The following is an 18066-nucleotide window of genomic DNA, read 5'->3' on the forward strand; positions in this document are numbered from 1 at the left end:
CCCTCTTCTGCGAGCAGAGGGTGCAGGGAGGGGGGGCGAGCCCCTCTTCTGCGAGCAAAGGGTGCAAGGAGGGAGGCTACGAGCAGAGGGTGCAGGAGGGTCGACATACCTGACGGAGGGGGAGACGGTGGCTGCCAGTGGGTACCGTCGCCGAAGTCTGGATCATCGACGTGGGTGCAGGAGAAAGCTGCAGGGGCTGAGGGGGAGAGGCAAAATCGAGAGGGTAAGCCCCTCTCCCTATCGATAAACCCCTTTTAGGGTTCGGCTGCCAAAAAAATGGATCTGGGTCGGGTTTGGACCCGACCCGACCCGGATCCAAAACATAATTTAAAACTCGAAATAGACATTTTTGGACTCGGTCAAAGTTGACCGAGTCCAAAATGTCGACGGACTCGGCCTCGACTCGTTGACCGAGTCGGACTCGGCATTGACCGAGTCCGGGCCGAGTCCGAAGCCGCACCCGAGTCCGCACCCGTGTCGGGGCATGTCGACTCGGGTGCGGCAACCCTTTAGCCGAGTCCGTGTTACATAGGAATAGAGGAAGTAAAGGAGGTGCGAGTCTGGTACATAGAGGAAGCATTATAAATGGAATAAAGTACATATTAATAGGTTTGAGTGTACATTGGGTCCGAGTCTGGTATAATATCTAGACCTGAAATAAAAAAAGATATACAAAGTTATACTATGAAAACTGTACATAAATGGACTCGGGTCTGGTATGAGATCCAGACCCTAAACACTCTTTTTCATGTACACCCATCAGCAACCTATAGGTTTCTTGCCTAGAAGAATATCTTGAATGGTCCAAGTGTTAGCCTTTTCTAATGCTTCCAATTATGCCTTCATGGCTTCTACCCATTCTGTATGGTTTTTGGCTTGAGAATAGGAAGACGGTTCTACATGTGACTATATTAATGCAATAAATGTCTTATATGTGGGTGAAAAAGATTCGTAGGACAAATTTTTCAGGAGATCTAGAAATTCTAGATGACCTTCTAGTTTGTACTTTGGGTATTTTTCTAATGCACATGGAAGATTGGATTCTCTACCTCTTGAATATTGTAGACTGGTGCCCCTATGAGTTTGCTCTTCATTATCAATATTATATTCAGAATAAATAGTACCTTGACCATTGTCTAAATCGTATTCATGATTACATTATTTCAAAGTCAAATCTATCAAAAAAGAATATTCGATTACTTCCTTTGGCTTTTCAAAATAAAAAAAACTTTCTTTTTCCAAGAAAGATACATTTCTTGATAAATAATTTTTTATTTTGAAAATCAGAACACCTATAGCCTTTTTTATTATCTGCATATCCTAAGAAGGCACGAAGAATGGCACGGGGGGAGAGTTTATCATTCTTTTTGGTGAAAACAAAGCATTTGCATTCAAAGACCCTTAATCTAGAGTAATCAGGAGATAAGTTAACAAGTTTTTCAATTGGAGTTATATTTTTCAGAAAAGAAGATGGCATTCGATTAATGAGATAGGTAGCAGTTAGGGCAGCTTCTGCCAAAAACCTTTTGGAACTTGATTTGCTATTAATTAAAGTCCTAGTTGATTCCATAATGTGTCAATGTTTTCGTTCGGCCAGGCCATTTTGTTGTGGTGTGTGTAGACAAGATCTTTGATGTGTGATGCCATGTAAATTGAGATAGCCTTTAAATTCTTTGGACATAAATTCTCTCATTGAATTAGTGCAAAAAAATGAAATATCATTTTAAAATTTATTTTTAGTTATTTTGTGAAATGTTTGAAACTGTGAAAAAACCTCAGATTTATACTTAAGGAAGTAAATCCAAGTATGCCTAGAAAAGTCATCGACAAAAATTACATAATATGCATATCCACCTTTTGATATGAGCAGTGCAGGACCCTAAATATTCGAATGTATTAACTCAAGTGGTCTAGAAAAAACAAAAGTTCTATCATGAAATGGTAACATTTTCATTTTGTCAAGAATACAATCTTTACAAGTAAAACTTTCAGAATTACAAAATTTTCCTAAACTTGAAAATTGTTGGATTTTAAACATATGAGGATGGCCAAATCTTTTGTGCCATAGATCCAACTCTAGTTTCTAAACATTATAACAAAAAGCATTGGGCAATTCCAAAAAAATCATATATTAGAGTCATCCTTCTCTATGACATTCCCCAATCAGCTTCCCTAACTGGTGATCTTGTACCCAAGAACCATGAGAAGAGAAGATATTACACCCGTAATCAGATATTTGAGAAACATATAAAATATTTAGATTTAGTTTAGGAATATATCTAACTTCTGAAATAAAGAATTTTTTGGATTTTTGAAGATTTTTAAAATTTCTTATTCCTTTAATTTCAAGAGATGTACCATCAACTGTGAAAACTTTTAATACACTTCAGTTATTGTTAAGACATTCAGACAAACTATTGATATTTTGGGTCATATGAAAAGAAGCACCAAAGTCAAGGAGCGAAGGAAAGTTACCTGGATCGGATAAAGATGAAACAGTTGCTCTGGTTGAGGCTTCAGTTAAGGAGGATGCTCCTTTGAGAAGAGGTTGAAGGATCTCCATTAATTAAGTCATATATACATGTGCATCTTGATTGATTTGATCTTTTGATTCCGAACCAACAGATGCAACTTTCTTTTATTCTCTTATCCTTAACTTAGGACATTGAGGCCTATAGTGCTTCGGTTCATGACAATGGTGGCAAATGACTTTTCTCTTATCAAAATCATCATTTTATCTACCAAAGTGAAGCCATAAGTACGTACATAATTTTTCGATCTAGATACGGCTAGAACAGAATCATCTTCATGCTTTGGAGTATTTTTTTTAGTCTATTTTTCTCTATAGTTAGTTCCTCTATAATATCAATGATAGAGGAAATCTTTCCTCGATGTAAAAGAGCTGATTTGGTTGCTTCAAATTTCGGACTTAAACCATTTACAAATTAATAAAAGTGTTCCATATCGAGTTGCTTTTGGTGAAGTTCGATATCTTCGGGACAATGCCATTTTGGCTCAAGAAGAGCTAACTCTTCCCAAAGTTCGGATAACTCAATATAATATTCAATAATACTTTTGTCTTTTTTAGTCAAAATTCAAACTTTGTCTTGCAAATTGCACACATGTGCAATATCTTTAAGGGAATACATATTCCTAAGATATTCCTAAGCTTTATCGGCATGCTCAAATTTGGCCAGACTAGAGTATTTCTTGATGTCAACGCTATTAATTAGCCATGACATAATTTTGGCATTCCCTATCCTCTATTCTTTTCATTTTTTCTCATAGGTAGCCAAAGCCTTATTTTTCTCTCCTTCTGTCAGAGGTACTTCTTTCTCATTCTCAATTTTTTTGAGAACTAGTTTTAATTCTGAATTGAAACCATCTACTATACCCCACAACCCTTTTACCCAAATGTGGTTCTTCATTATTGAAGCCCACATTACATAGTTGGTGTCATTTAATTTCATAGGCATGATGGTGACTTTATTATTGTCATTCATCTTTTACAAGGGTGAGAAAAAAAAAAGATAGATTGGAAGAAAAAGAAAAAAGAAAGAGAAGAGAGAAAGAGAAAAGGAGCATAATCACGAATTTGTGTAGCCAATCTATCCTCCAAACGTCTTCTTTCTTCAATGAGAGTTGCACAAAAATCACTTGAATCACGAACAAGAGGATGAATCGCCCTTTGCTAAGGAGGCACGAAAAATGAGGTGAAAACTCTCCAAGATCTAGAAGCTTCCAAGCTTTGATACCATATAATGAAATGGTGATCTTCCACGAAAGCACAAAAGTTCACAATAGGTGTCTATTGGAAACACTACAAGCACAACCCACAAAAAGGGTATAAATGAAAGAACACAAGATAAAATAATAAACTTTTATTTCTCATGAAAAATGCTTAAGAAGCATCAAATTACAAAGGAGAGGGGATCACCCCTATTTATACAAGAAAAGAGAAGAGTGAGAAGAGCTCTTCTTAAGAGTCATTGGACCCTGGGTTACCGGAAGCGCCTAGCTAAAAGGGGAAGCGCGCTTCCCTGAGACGCACTTCGGAAGCGTGAAATGCGGCGCTTCAGAAACGCACAGGGAAGCGCACGTAAAAAAGAAGAAGCGCGTCCCCCTTTATAGCGCGTCCCCCTTTAAAGGGGGACGCGCTTCTCTTTATAGGCGGACGCGTCCCCCTTTAAAGGGGGACGCGTCCCTCTTTAAAAAGCGACACGTTTCCCTTTAAAGGAAAACGCGTCCCCCTTTAAAGGGGGACGCCTTTACGAAATACCAAATTTACCCTTTTTTAAAACGAAATTGACATGTGAAAAACAGGAAACAAAAAAAAATCTGAATAAGGGTAAAACAGACATTTTAAAAAAATCGTGAAAACTTAAGGGCGAAGGCAGGGTTTTTCTTTTTCACCCGACTCCTCTCTCTCTCTCTCTCTCTCTCTCTCTCTCTCTCTCTCTCATTTTCGGCCACCGGCGACCTCTGGCGACCAGCGACCTCCGACGACCGGCGACCTCCGACGATCTGCAACCTCCAACGATCGGCGACCTCCAACGATCTGCTACCTACGCCGATCTGCTACCTCCGACGATCGGCGACCTCTGACGATCGGCGACCTCCTCCTTTGTTGACATCTGAAGACCTCGATCGAGCAATGTCTCTGTTCAGGTATGTTCCTCTCTCTTCCACTGACGTCCGGCGACCTCCTCCATTGCTTAGCAAGGTTGTAAATGCGCAGGCTCAACGCCTGAGGCGTACGCCTCTCACAACACTGCCCCCCCCCCCACATGAATCCTAGCTACGCCACTGCACTGAATCAATGAGGCGAAGCGCCTCGCTTCGCCTCTGAGGCGTACGCCTCAGGTAATGAGGCGCACGCCTCAGGTAGGTAATAAGGCGTACGCCTCTCACAACACTGCCCCCGAACATCGGGGGCAGTGTCCCCGAATTTTTTTTTTTTTGACATAAAATAAAAAATGGCAGTCAGGGCTGGGTAGGACTGGGCTGGGCTACAAAAATGAATAAAAATTTATTTCATATGGAATCAGGGCTGGGCTAGCCGGCTAGGACTGGACTTTTAAAAAAAAAACTGTTACGGTAGCCTCCCGAAACAGTTATTTATTTTTTTTTTTTTAAAAGCCCAGTCCTAGCCGGCTAGCCAAGCCCTGATTCCATATGAAATAGATTTTTATCCATTTTTGTAGCCCAGCCCAGTACCCAGCCTTGACTGCAGCAAATAGTTCGATTTGTCCATATGAAATAGATTTTTATTAATAATTGTAGCCATTTTTTATTTTATCTCAAAAAAAAAAATTGGCTGATTCATAAATTTTGCTATATTCATTGAGTCTTGGACTCTTGGTTGATTCATGTACTGATTCGTTAAATTTGATTTGATAGGCATATTCTGATAAGAATAAATAGAACTAGTCTGCAGTTCTTTTTAGATTGGATTTATCAAGCTTCTACCTATTTGTGATTTCCTGGGTTAAATTAAATCTATGGTGTTTCAAGTTTCAACTGTCATGTTTGTTTGAGATTTAGTTTGATTAAACTTGAATTTTAAGGCTTGATGCTTTCCTTTGTATTCATTACGGGTGTTAATGCTATTAGAAAAAGGAAATCTGATTGGTTTCATAGTTCTGAAATTTAGATTGTGACTGCGAAGCTGTGTGATACATATTGTCTGGATTATTTTAAGAAATGAGCATGATTAGTTTATGTGCGCTGACACTGAAGTTGTTTAGTAAACCCCACGGTATTTTACGGGAATTCGATTGCAAGGGGCGTTCATGGTTCACTTTGAGTCTTTTTTTTTTCCTTTTGTTTTCGCATTCCACTCTATATGTTTTGCTGTTAATAATAGTTTTTTTAAAGTGTTCTAAAATGATTCCTATACTTTTATGATGCAGGTATATTTGCCTGTTCTTTGCTTCATTAATGACCATCACAAGCTATGATCACGATAATTATGATGACGATGATGATTCTTTTTACAATTTGGAGCATGAATCATCTAGTGGTGTTGGGAAGGACAATGCAAGAAAGGGCAAGACCAAGAGGTCTTCTGATTGTCCATATGAGTTTGAGGACAGAAATGAAAATTGTTTTGATGAGGAAGATGAAGAAGAATATGACTACTATTCTGAAGATGACCAAGATGATGAACCACCTAGCATGCATAAAACAACAGTGCTATGGCGCCATGTATTGAAACAAAAGAAGAGTGGGCAAGGAAAGCAAGGTGGAACCCAAGTTTTTATGTGCAAGCACTGCAAAAAAATTTATCATGGGTCATATACTCGAGTTTTTGCACATCTCATGGGATCTCCAAAGGGACAAAGTGTTGGGATTGTCTTTTGCCCTGTAGTTGCAAAAAATGCAGAATTGGCAAAAAAAATTTAGAGGCAAGTTCGTCGAGTGGAGGTTTCATCAAGTGCATTTGAGTTGAGGAGATCAAGAATTGATACTCTGAAGAAGCCTATTAGTATAACTACGTCATCTAGTGGAAGTCAAAAAACAGTTGATATTCGTGATACCTTTAAAAAGGTAGAAAGAGATGATGTAGATCACAAAATTATCAGATTTTTGTGTGCAAATGGCATACCTTTCAATGTGCTTCGATCACCATATTGGGAAGAGATGATATCTGCAGTTAGTAAAGTGCCTGGATATAAATCCCCATCATATGAAAAAGCGCAAACAACGTTGCTTGACAGTGAAAAAGAGTGTGTTCACAGGGAGTTAAATGAATTTCGAGAAAAGTTTGAGGAGTTTGGAGTTTCCATTGTCTCAAACGGTTGGACAAATATCAAGAACAAACACTTGATAAATATACTTGCCTCAAACTGTTTTGGCTTGATGTTCTTATATGCAAGCGATTTTTCTAATGTGCAACAGTCAGCTGCAAACATTGTCGAGTTTTTTAAGACGGGATTTAAACTTGTGGGGCCTTCTAATGTAGTGCAAGTGATTACAGACAATGCAGCAAATTGCAAGTTAGCAGGTGAAGAATTAAAACAAACGTACAAGTATATTTTTTGGTCACCTTGTGTTGTGCACACACTTAATTTGATCTTCAAGGATTTGGCACATGAGTTTCATTGGTTGGGAGAAACATATTTGCAGAGTAAAGAAATTGTGAAGTATATCACAAATCATTCAAAAGCACTAGCAATCTTTAGAAGTAATGAAAAATTAGAATTAATAAAGATTGCAAAAACAAGGTTTGCTTTACATTATACTACTTTGAAACGCTTGCTTGATGTGAGGGAGAGCTTAAGGCTCACAGTAATTTCAGATAGATGGAGCGATTGGAAGCAATCATGCACGGATGACACTATGAAAAAAAGGGTTGTTACAACAGAAACAACTGTTCTTGATGAAGAATATTGGGATTTTGTACGTTTAGCATTATTGATTACAAAACCCATCTATAAGATGATTAAATTTTGTGATCAGAAAGGCCCTATAATTGGTGAAGTGTATGAAGGCATGGACAACATGTTGGGGGAAATCAAAGACAATCTAAAAGGACAACCAGATTTATATAAAAAGATTCATAAGATTGTCTCAAATAGATGGGATAGAATGAATGTGTCTCTCCATAGTCTAGCCCACATGCTTACTCCAAAATATTACGAGTCGGAGTATGTCAAAATCCCAGCAGCAGGAGGGGTCAAACGAGTTTCTCCTGGTAAAAATTTTATTCTATCTATTTATAAAGTTTAAAGTTTAATGATTTAATTATTTTATTATTTCATTTGCATTTTCTTGTTATAGTTACTAAACATTTTTTTTTTGCAAAAAAGGATAATGATATCTTAGACGGTGCAATGCTCGCGCTTGAAGTCATATCTTCTGGAAATGAAGAGCTATCTACACTTTATAGGTCACAACTTGTGGCTTTTGCATCAAGAAGTGGAAGATTTAGCTGAAATGCAGCAAGAATAGATGTACTGAATCCTACAATGTCGGTGCTTAATTGGTGGCGTTTTTATGGTGGTGATACACCTGAGTTGAGAGCATTAGCCATTAAAGTTTTATCTCAACCTATTAGCACATCTTCTGCCGAAAGAGTGTGGAGCACCTATAGTTACATTCACAATGTTAAAAGAAATAGACTCAATGAAGATCGTGCTGATACCTTAGTGTATATTCATTCCAATCTTCGATTGATTGACAGGTATAATTAAACTGTGTTGTACTTTTGTTTTGGTATTTTTTTTTCTCTTTTTCTGTCATTGATTGTTTATTAACATTCATATTTTATATTCTTGTTATAAAATGTGCAACGATCGCTACAAAGAAGGGCCTAGTCGAAAATGGGATATCAATCCAGAACTTCCTATTGTAGAAGAAAATACGTTGAGATTAGAGGATATGCGATGGAGAGATTTAGATGATAGTGCACAACAATCAAGCACTATTTCCAAATCCAAACATAAAGATGCACAACCAAGAGCTCCATTACCTCCAATAATCATACGTACAAATGAAGTTGAAGAGGATACAAATCAATCCAACAGAGCTAGTAGAACTGTAGATATACAAGAGCGACCATCAGTTCCTCAAGGTCGGATTGATGGTTTCTTTAGCAGGAAACCTAGGCAAGGTATGTTGATATTGTGTTTTTTATATTTTAAATTATGGTTTTTGAACATTTTAATTTTTTAAGGTATTCATTATAGGAAATGAAGGAAGGAGCAGAAGACATGGTCGTGGAGGACAAGAAGCACGTGATGATGTAGAAAGTTCACGATCTATTGCTGACTTGAAGGGGAAGAGAAAGATGACAGATTAATGAACTCTTGAATTATTAATTGTTTTTTTGATGATGTAGTTGGAGTAGTCCAACTTAAAAACTTTTATGTTACTTTTTTGTCATGGTCTTATAATATTTTTTTGGTATACTTTTATTTTGAATCTTGCATGATGAAGTGAAGTAGTGGATTATGTTAATTTTAAGGTTAGACTTAGAGTTTAGAACTTTGTAGCTTATAATTTATAATTTAGAAATTTATAGCTTCTTAGGTCGCTTCCGGTTCGCTTCCGAGACGCTTCCTATGTCGCTTCCGAGACGCTTCCCGGTTCGCTCCTAAGTGGTCCCACGCTTCCCGCTTCCTAAAATTTTGAAAGTGCCTCGCTTCCCGCTTCCGCTTCCCGTATCTCTTCTCGCTCCCGCTTCCTCGACTGGCAACTCTGGTTGGACCTAGTCCAACGACTCGATTTATAGTCGTTGGACTAGGTCCAACGACTATATCTTTAGTCAAGATCTAATTAGATCTTGACTAGATACTAATTCTAGTTCGAAATGAACTAGACAAAAAATAAATAAAAGAATAAAGAAAAATATAAATAATTATTATATTATTATTATATTATATATTACACTTTTTTTATTTTTAACATATGTATATATTATATATTTTTTAGTTTTTTATTATTGTAATAGGTTTTGTCCATGTAGGGGCATTTTGGTCATTTTATATTTATATAATTGTTAAAATGTATATATATACATCCTTGAGTATGTGATTCTTTTTGGACTAGTCAACATAAAGTTAACTAGTCAAAAGAGCTGTTGGAACAGTTCAACAACTTTATTTCTAGTTGTTGGACAGTTCAAATAGCTCTATTGAGACTGCCTCTTATATATAAATAGGGGTAAAAAACCTCATTTGTTTCTAATGCTTTTTCTTAGCATTCTACTCAATAAAGATGATATTTTTTATGACCTTGTGTTATTGTTTTGACTATTTGAAGTCTTGTATATGCATTGTGTGCTTGTGTAGTGCCTTGTGGCTTTGTTTTGTTCTCTATTGGACTTGTAATAGTGCATGTTCACTTTGTATTTATTTTTTCTCATATTTCATCATATGGTATCAGAGCAAAGAAATTTTTCTTGGTTTTTTTTGCCTTTTTGGGTCTTGCGATTCTTTGGTTCAAGTTCTTGCTTCATAAAAGAATCGTGATCGATATATGGCTTGGATTCAAGGAAGATCTTGACCCGGTATGTATCTTAAATCTTTACTTTTACTTGAGTTGTCTATCCCATGCATTATGCATGAGAAAGCACTTATTTTTATTATCTTTGAAAAATATTTGTTATTTTTGTTAAAACTAAAATCTTTAAATGTTTTTCAAATTTATTTTTGGATTTATTTATTTTTAAATGTTTTATAAGGTTTATAATATTTATTTGGTCTTGTGAAATGATATTTATATGTATAAGCTTTTATGAAATCTAGTTTGAATCTTAAGTTTTTGAACTCTCTTTATTTAATATATATGTATATGATCTAGTATTCTTGAGCATGTGTTTTTTGGCACTTAGATGTGTTATTTGAGCACTTCATGGTTATAAATGACAAAACATGTTCTTATGTATGACTTCAAATTTGTTGTGTTTATTTTTTTTTATTGGACTCTATTTTTTTTTCTAATATTGTTAAATATTTTAAAATAATTTAAAATATTTAAAATGGCTTTATGTGTCATTCATAAGTATGATTTTATGAGATTTTGCTTGACTCATGTTTGAATTTATTTCTTTTCTCTTTGATGTATTCTTATGTGAAACATAGAATATTTTATGTAGTATTAAAGATTTTATGTGGTTAAGGTTTTAGTGATCATGGATATTTTGCTATTTTAAAATTTGAATAAATGATTTTTCATATTGATATATGATCCTTGTGCACTTGTGATTGTTACATACACATTGATAAATGAGTTTGTCTATTTGTGCACAAGGAATTGAGCATGATTTCTTCATACAAAAACTTGTTTTTTTATGGGAATTATGCACTCATCCTTGTGGAATTTATGTTGAACTCATCTATAAGGTTTATGAATGTTTTTTTAAGTGTGCTTTTTAAAATTATTAAAAATATTTATGTTATCATGTATTTTCTTATTGGCCCCTTTAATGGCCCTTGTGATTGTGCCCATTTGGGGTAATTTTATTGCACTTGAATGGTTTGTGCCTTGTGGTTGTGATATTTCTTAGACTCATGGCTCCTCAATGAATGTTATCTTACATGTTCTTTCCATCATGTTACCTCACATGAGTTTTAAGTATTATGCTTCTTGCATACTTGTGATACTCAATAAAATATTTATTTTTTATATTGTGGGCAGTGTTGTGAAAAGCGTTGAGGCGTAGCGAGGCGCTCCACCAAAATCTAATGTGAGGCGTAAGCCTTGAGGCGCAAAGCGTAAGCCTCAAAATTTTTTTTATTAAAACTTAAAAAAACTATAAAAATTATCTAAAATTATAAATAAATAAGAAATGCTTTATTGATGAAGCAACAACCAACAAAAAATAAAAAATCTCAAATAAATATGGAAAAAATATGATCTATGTAAGTATCTAAGAAATAAAATCTGAGCATTCATTCAATAAAAAATTAACATTAACAACAAAATGCGTATTAGCAATAACAACATGTGTGGCTCGAAGCAGAAGAAGTAGAGGGTGGAGCCAAGGCTGATCCAATTGAATACCTAGGTACCTTTTATGCTCACAATTACAATATCCTAGGAAATAATGAGATCATATATGGGTCAGGAGACTGGAGACAAGGCTGATCCACATCCAAAATAAATTTTAAATGATAATTTTAAATCCAAATCCGAACTAGATCTGTTGTAAGAAACTTTTACTCAGAATTAAATTTTATAAGGCAATACTTGATTTGGTGAAAGAAGAGGTTGAAACATGTCTACGTGTAAAAGTCACAAACTAATTAAAATTGATCCGCATTTGAATACAGATCATATAGAATTTGTGTTCTATCAGGAAAGATTATGTTTTATATTGCAACAGATAGGATTGCGTTGGATGGACTAGCAACGAGCTGATATGATTTCCAGCTAGGGATGCAAATGGATCTATTAAATTGGATTATTTTTTTATCCAGATAAATATTGTAAGATGGATCAAAATCCAATCCATTTGCATTTTCTACATGCAAATAACATGCTTTTCACTTTATTTTTTTATGGGATCCAGTATTACCACATATAGTTTCGATTCAGATCCAACTTAACCGCATTAAATCTGATTCGAGTCTAAATGATCAGAACTGAATCCCAGTCAGACCTTATAAATCATTTTTGCATTCATTTCTAAAAGCAATAAAATTAGACCCAATAGAATAGAAATCCATCATAATCCTACTTTTAACAGCATCTATGTATTACAAAAATATATGAATGAACATGAAAAAATTGGTTGCATCATGAAGACGTGTAAATGGGTTGTGAATGAGAAGAGATAAGAAGAAGAGGAGAACGAGAGAGAGAAAAAACTAGCAACGAGAGAAAGAACCTGTTTTGGGGCTTCACCACAAGAGAGCGAGAGAATGCTGTGAGAGCCGAGAGAGAGACTACTGTGAGAGTTTATGTGAGAGACTGCTGTGAAAAAAAAAGAGGGGCTTAAACATAAAGGCCCCCGACCCCTTTATGTTTAAGCCCTAAATTTTGGTCAAATGAGGGTTTTGACCCTCATTTGACCAAAATTATTGAGGCATATGCACCTCATCCTGAGGCGCGCCTTGCCTCGAGGAGTGCGCCTCAAGGTGTATGAGGCGCACGCCTCAGGCCTTTTACGCTTTACCCATACGCCTCAAGGCATAAAGCCCCTCGCCTTGAGGCGAGGCGCGCTTTTTGCGCCTTGAGGCGAGGCGCGCTTTTTGCGCCTTGAGGCGAGTTTTTAATAACACTGATTGTGGGCCTTCTTGTGTATACTCCTTTGTGGGTTCTTGTGAGTGTTCCTTAGAGAACACTTTTGTGTTTGTTCACTTGATATTGGTGGACATTGTGGTTGGCCTTTTGGTTCTTTACTTGGTATTAATAAACTTTGTGAGAACTTTTCCTGTTTTTGCCATTTGTAGGTTTTGAAAGTGTATCCTTTGTGGTTCACTTTTGTCCTTGTCCATTTTGTATCTCTTGATGGACATTCTTGTTAAAAACTCTCATCCGTGGACATTGATCTTTTCATATGATTGCATTTATTGTATGATTTTACTAAACTTATTTGAGGATTTCACTTGACTTGAAATGTTTTGTCCAATAGGTTCCTGTTCCTTAGAATGTTTCTTTCAAGGATTTCGTATTTGCCTCTTTATATGGTTTTATTAGTTTATCACTCTTTTTCGATACATCCATTATTATTTGTTTGGTTGTATTAACGTGAGTTATATGTACTTCCATGTTGTGGAACCAAGGTTAGTTCTTAAGGTGAATTATGTGTGCACCTCTATCTTCTTGTCAGTATAAATTGTCAATGTTTTTTGCTCTGACTGACACTTGATTGACCTTCGGTTCTATGAGTGTGTTTATCACTCAATTGTTTTTTTTTTCACCTCGATGTTGTGGAACCAGAGTTAGTTATTGAGGTGAGTTATGTGTGCACCTCTGTCTTCTTATCAATATAGATTGCTAATGTGTTTTCCTCTGACTGACAGTTGATTGACCTTTGATTCTATGAGTGTGTTGTATCAGTCAATTGTTTTTTGTACAGCTCGATGTTGTGGAGCCAGAGTTAATTGTTGTGGTGGGTTATTGTTAAATTGTACATATAAGACTATATATATATATATATATATATATATATATATATATATATATATATATATATATATATATATATATATGTGTGCGTGTGTGTGTGTATGTACATACATATATACATATATATGTATATGTATTATGTACATACATATAAATATATATTTATATATATCTTTTTTGCTTTTTTTCTTTTTTCCTTTTTTTGGACCTAGTCAACCTAAGTTGACTAATCTTCCAACGGTTAGATTTTTAGTCGATGGACTCTTCCAACAGCTAGAAATCTAGCCGTTGGGAATGGTCCCTCCCTTTCTTTGGCTCTCTTAGCCCTCTCTCCTCTCCTCTCCTCTCCTCTCCTCTCCTCTCTTGTGTATATATAGGGGTTTTCCCCTCCTTGTAATGTATGCATTTTGCATACTTGTGAAGAATAATAAAATCTTATTATTTTATATTGTGAGCCTTTTTGTGTGTACCCTGTTGTGGATTTTGTGAGTGTGTTCCTTAGAAAACACTTGTGTGTTGTTCACTTGATATTGGTGTTTTTCCTGTTTTTGCCCTGTCTAGGTTTTGAAACTATAGCATTTGTGGTTCACTTTTGTCCTTGTCCATTTTATATCTCTTGATGGACATTCTTGTTAAAGACTCTCATTGGTGGACATTTTATTTTGTCATATGATTGCATTTATTGCATGATTTTACTAAACTTATTTGAGGATTTCACTTGACTTGAAATTTTTTGTTCAATCGGTTGTTCCTTGAAATGTGTCTTTCAAGGATTTCCTATTTGCCACTTTATATGGCTTTGTTAGTTGATCACTCTTCTTTCGATACATCCATTATGATTTGTTTAGCCTTATCGATACATCCATTATTATTCCTATCTTCTCTTATTTCTTCTTCCACAAGTTATCTCAAGGCATGACTCCCAAGATAACTTTTCCGCCAAAAAACTAACAGAGTGGGTGCTAATTTACAATAGCAATCCACTGCTTGAGGCAGACTAATTTTGGATGTTGGGAAATTGCATGAAGGAGACAGTAGCTAGCACCAGTCATACAGGATGCATGTCTTAACATCCGTGACATCTATCAGAGGACCCATATGGACATAAAAGCAGACAAGATTTTCTTACATGTTAAAATGCATACCTCTCAAAAAGACCAAGTTTGAGAATAACGTCAGCCAGATTCGAATTGGCCTTTCCAACAAGTTGAAAAAGTTTTTTCCTCTGCATGGTAAAGGTGCCTGTCTTTTCCATTCCACGATTGATGTCTGTAAATTCTTCAACCATACCGTCAACCTACAGAATAGAACTGAAGGTATCAATATCTCAAATACCAAAAAAAAGAAGGCAGTTGGAGATGATATTTTTGTACCTGCCGAACAAAATAGTCAAGAGCAATACTTTGGCCAAGCACACTTCCAATAATACGGATTCCGTCAACGTCAAGATTTTTAAGAACAATATAGTCAAGCCCACCTTGCATCCATGTCTCCAGTTGTGGTTTCTGTACAACGGCATAATCTAGAATCACAAAAAAAAAGTGACTTATGAGAAAAATGAAAATTAGTTTCTTGAAAATATGACTAAAGAGAGGGATAAGAAAACTTCAGATTAACCTCTAACATAGTAAATCAACAAAGTGTGGTAGAAGATCTATCTAAATGTACATTTTACAATCTGTTTAATTTTGGGTTTAAAAGTAACAGCCTGATTAGGTGATGACGTGAACCAAGTAGACTAGATGGGACTCCAGACTCCTTACTGAAGTGGCTTGGACAACTCCCGACTTCATGCAACTCCTAGTTGCCACAATTGTTCACTTTATGTTCAAGATTCCTGATTGGAAACAAGTTACAATCGCTCAACAAAATTCTTCAGGAACGAATCCTCAAACTAGACCAGAATTTACTCGAACAATGAATGGCTTTTCTTGGTGCTACTTCATGTAAGGAGACATTAATAAATCTAAAGTCATGATCAATCTGAACCATGAACATTATGTCCATAGTGAGTGAATACGCATGGACCTGCAAAGAGAAACAATTAAACTAGAATAGCCCAGCTAAATGATAAAGATGTTTTTTTTATCAAGTCTCAAAGATGATAAAACAAAATTATGAGATACAAGCTTCAGAAAGTATAGATGATCCTGCACATGCACATGAAACCTGCATAGGTGAGCCAGGTTATACCTTAGATAGCAAGGAATGGAGGGAATGGAGAAATAGGACTTATAAAGCCAATCACATCTAATTTGGACAACGCCGGCTGATGATGATACACCAAAAATAGATGGAGAAGGGGGGTGGTGTAGATTATTTGTTTTTCATCCAATCCAACTTCATGCTCCAACTCCTGACTCTAGTGATTTACATTTTGTTTTTAACATATAAAAGAAACAGGGAGACTAATGGGAAGTGAAAATTATTAAAGAAATTTTCAAAGTAACACCTAAAAATATGCAATACTTAAAACCAAGGTTGTATCGTATAGTAACCCGTATCGGTCATGCCCAAAATAAGATATGTATCGTATCATAAAATATGATAAATTTTTAAAAAATATAAAAAAAAAACAGATAAAAATAGCAAAATTGTAAAAAATCATCACACACAAAACAATTATGAAATGCACAAAATGCACCAATAAAATCACATATGAAGCATTTCTCTATGAGCTGCATAAGACATCATCAAATGACAACTATCTTTACCAGAACAATGCAAAATATTAAATATCTTGCAATCAAGAACTTGCCACAAGACTCATACTTTTATATTACATAAACAAAAATATTATGGCAATAGTTGCACTTGATTTTCAATTGGTTTTCACTCATTACTTGAGTGCCCCATTGTCATGTTGGATCATCTGATGTCATCTTTGTTAAAGGAGTATGGATCCTAATTTCTACCTTGATATAAATATTGAATTTTTGTGAGCTTTGTAATTTTACTCATAATAAAGATTGTTTACTTTAACTCATTTTCTTGAGTCAAAAAATGGTGGAAATTCACTTTTTTTACATTAACCCACTTCTTTGTTTGAAAAAATAGTGGAAATGCACTCTTACTTGATGAAATCATGAAAGCCCTTTCCCCGACGCAAAGATTGGCCCCCAAAATAGTTTCACGGCCCTTAGGGTCCGTGGAAAGCTCTCCAGTATATTCTATATGAATGAGGGTTTCGTCCCTCAAAAGCTCTTTAAAACCCGAAAACATAAAAGCACGATTTTGCCTATTTTTAAGTTTGCAAACACCATATCGTACAATAAGGTATGATACGGCACAGTATCGTACAATACATGTGATACACCTACGATACACACCCGTATCGAGATACGGGTGTGTATTGTATCTATCTCTTGCATCGATACGATACGTATCATGTTAAAATGTAAAACTGTACATATATGTATATATAATAATATTATATTATTATATATATATATAAATACATTTTTCATTTCTTTCTTTTCTGTAATTTTTTCCCTTTATTTTTATTTTTTGTCTTTATGTCATTTAGTTCAGTTTGAACTAGAATGACTGTTGCTAGTCAAGTCCTGTCCAGACTTGACTAGCAATAGAGCTGTTGTACTGACACAGTCCAACAGCTCTTAATAGAGCTCTTAATAGAGCTGTTGGACTGACACATTCCAACAGCTCTAAATAGAGCTGTTGGAATGTGTCCAACAGCTCTATTGAGTCCTCTTTCAGCTGTGTATATAAAGTGGTGCAGCCCCTCTTGTATTTTATTCCAATGCTTCTTAAGCAATTGGTTTTTCATATCAATAAAAAATACATTTTTATTTTTATTTTCTTTCCAGTTATACCCTTTTTAAGGGTTATGCTTTAGTGTCATTCTTGACACTTGCCCTTGTTAATCTAAGCTCGTGTTTCGAAGATCCCCATTTCATTTCATGGTATCAGAGCCGCGGAAGTACTAAATCTTAAGGAAAAGTTGTCTCGGTTTCCGTGCCCATTTGCAAAAGTGTTCGCCACTTGAAGAGAAGTGTTTTATCACTTCATTGGAGAAGATTTCACATCTTGTATTATTTTTTTTTCTTTCTTTTTCATTTTCCTTCTTGTTTCTCTTCTATCCCTATTCTTTCTCTCCTTGTAATCGATGGATGACAATGATAAAGTCACCATCATGCCTATGAAACTAAGTGATACGAACTATGTAACATGGGCTTCACTCATGAAGCATCATATATGGAGAAAAGGCTTATGGGGGATTGTGGATGGTTCAGATTCGGAACCTAAGCTATCTCTTACTAAAAAAGAGGGAGATAAAGAGGTCCCTCTATCGGAAGAAGAGAAAATCAAGGCTATTGCCTCATACGAGAAGAAATGGAAAGAATCGAGAATATCTCATGCGAAGATAATGTCATGGCTTATCAATAGCGTTGACATTAAAAAATGCTCAAGTCTTGCCAAATTTGATCATGCTGATAAGGCATGGAAATACCTTAAGAATATGTATTC

The 18066-nt window shown here is 35.5% G+C and overlaps 1 protein-coding gene across 2 annotated transcripts in view; it reads right to left on the reverse strand.

Annotated features, from left to right (window-relative positions):
- The window catches only part of RRG (sporulation protein (DUF155)), an 80965-nt gene that overhangs the window by 43924 nt on the left and 18975 nt on the right, over window positions 1–18066 (reverse strand). For both annotated transcript variants that reach the window (XM_089991462.1, XM_089991463.1), the window contains exons 4-5: window positions 14952–15100; window positions 14724–14875 (exon numbers count right to left, since the gene is read on the reverse strand). In XM_089991462.1, coding sequence (XP_089847588.1) covers window positions 14724–14875; window positions 14952–15100 — 301 coding nt within the window. The remainder of the gene's footprint in view (window positions 1–14723; window positions 14876–14951; window positions 15101–18066) is intronic.

This window comes from Nuphar pumila, chromosome 16 (assembly GCF_984573655.1).
Source record: "Nuphar pumila chromosome 16, dmNupPumi1.hap1.1, whole genome shotgun sequence".
Classification (NCBI taxonomy): domain Eukaryota; kingdom Viridiplantae; phylum Streptophyta; class Magnoliopsida; order Nymphaeales; family Nymphaeaceae; genus Nuphar; species Nuphar pumila.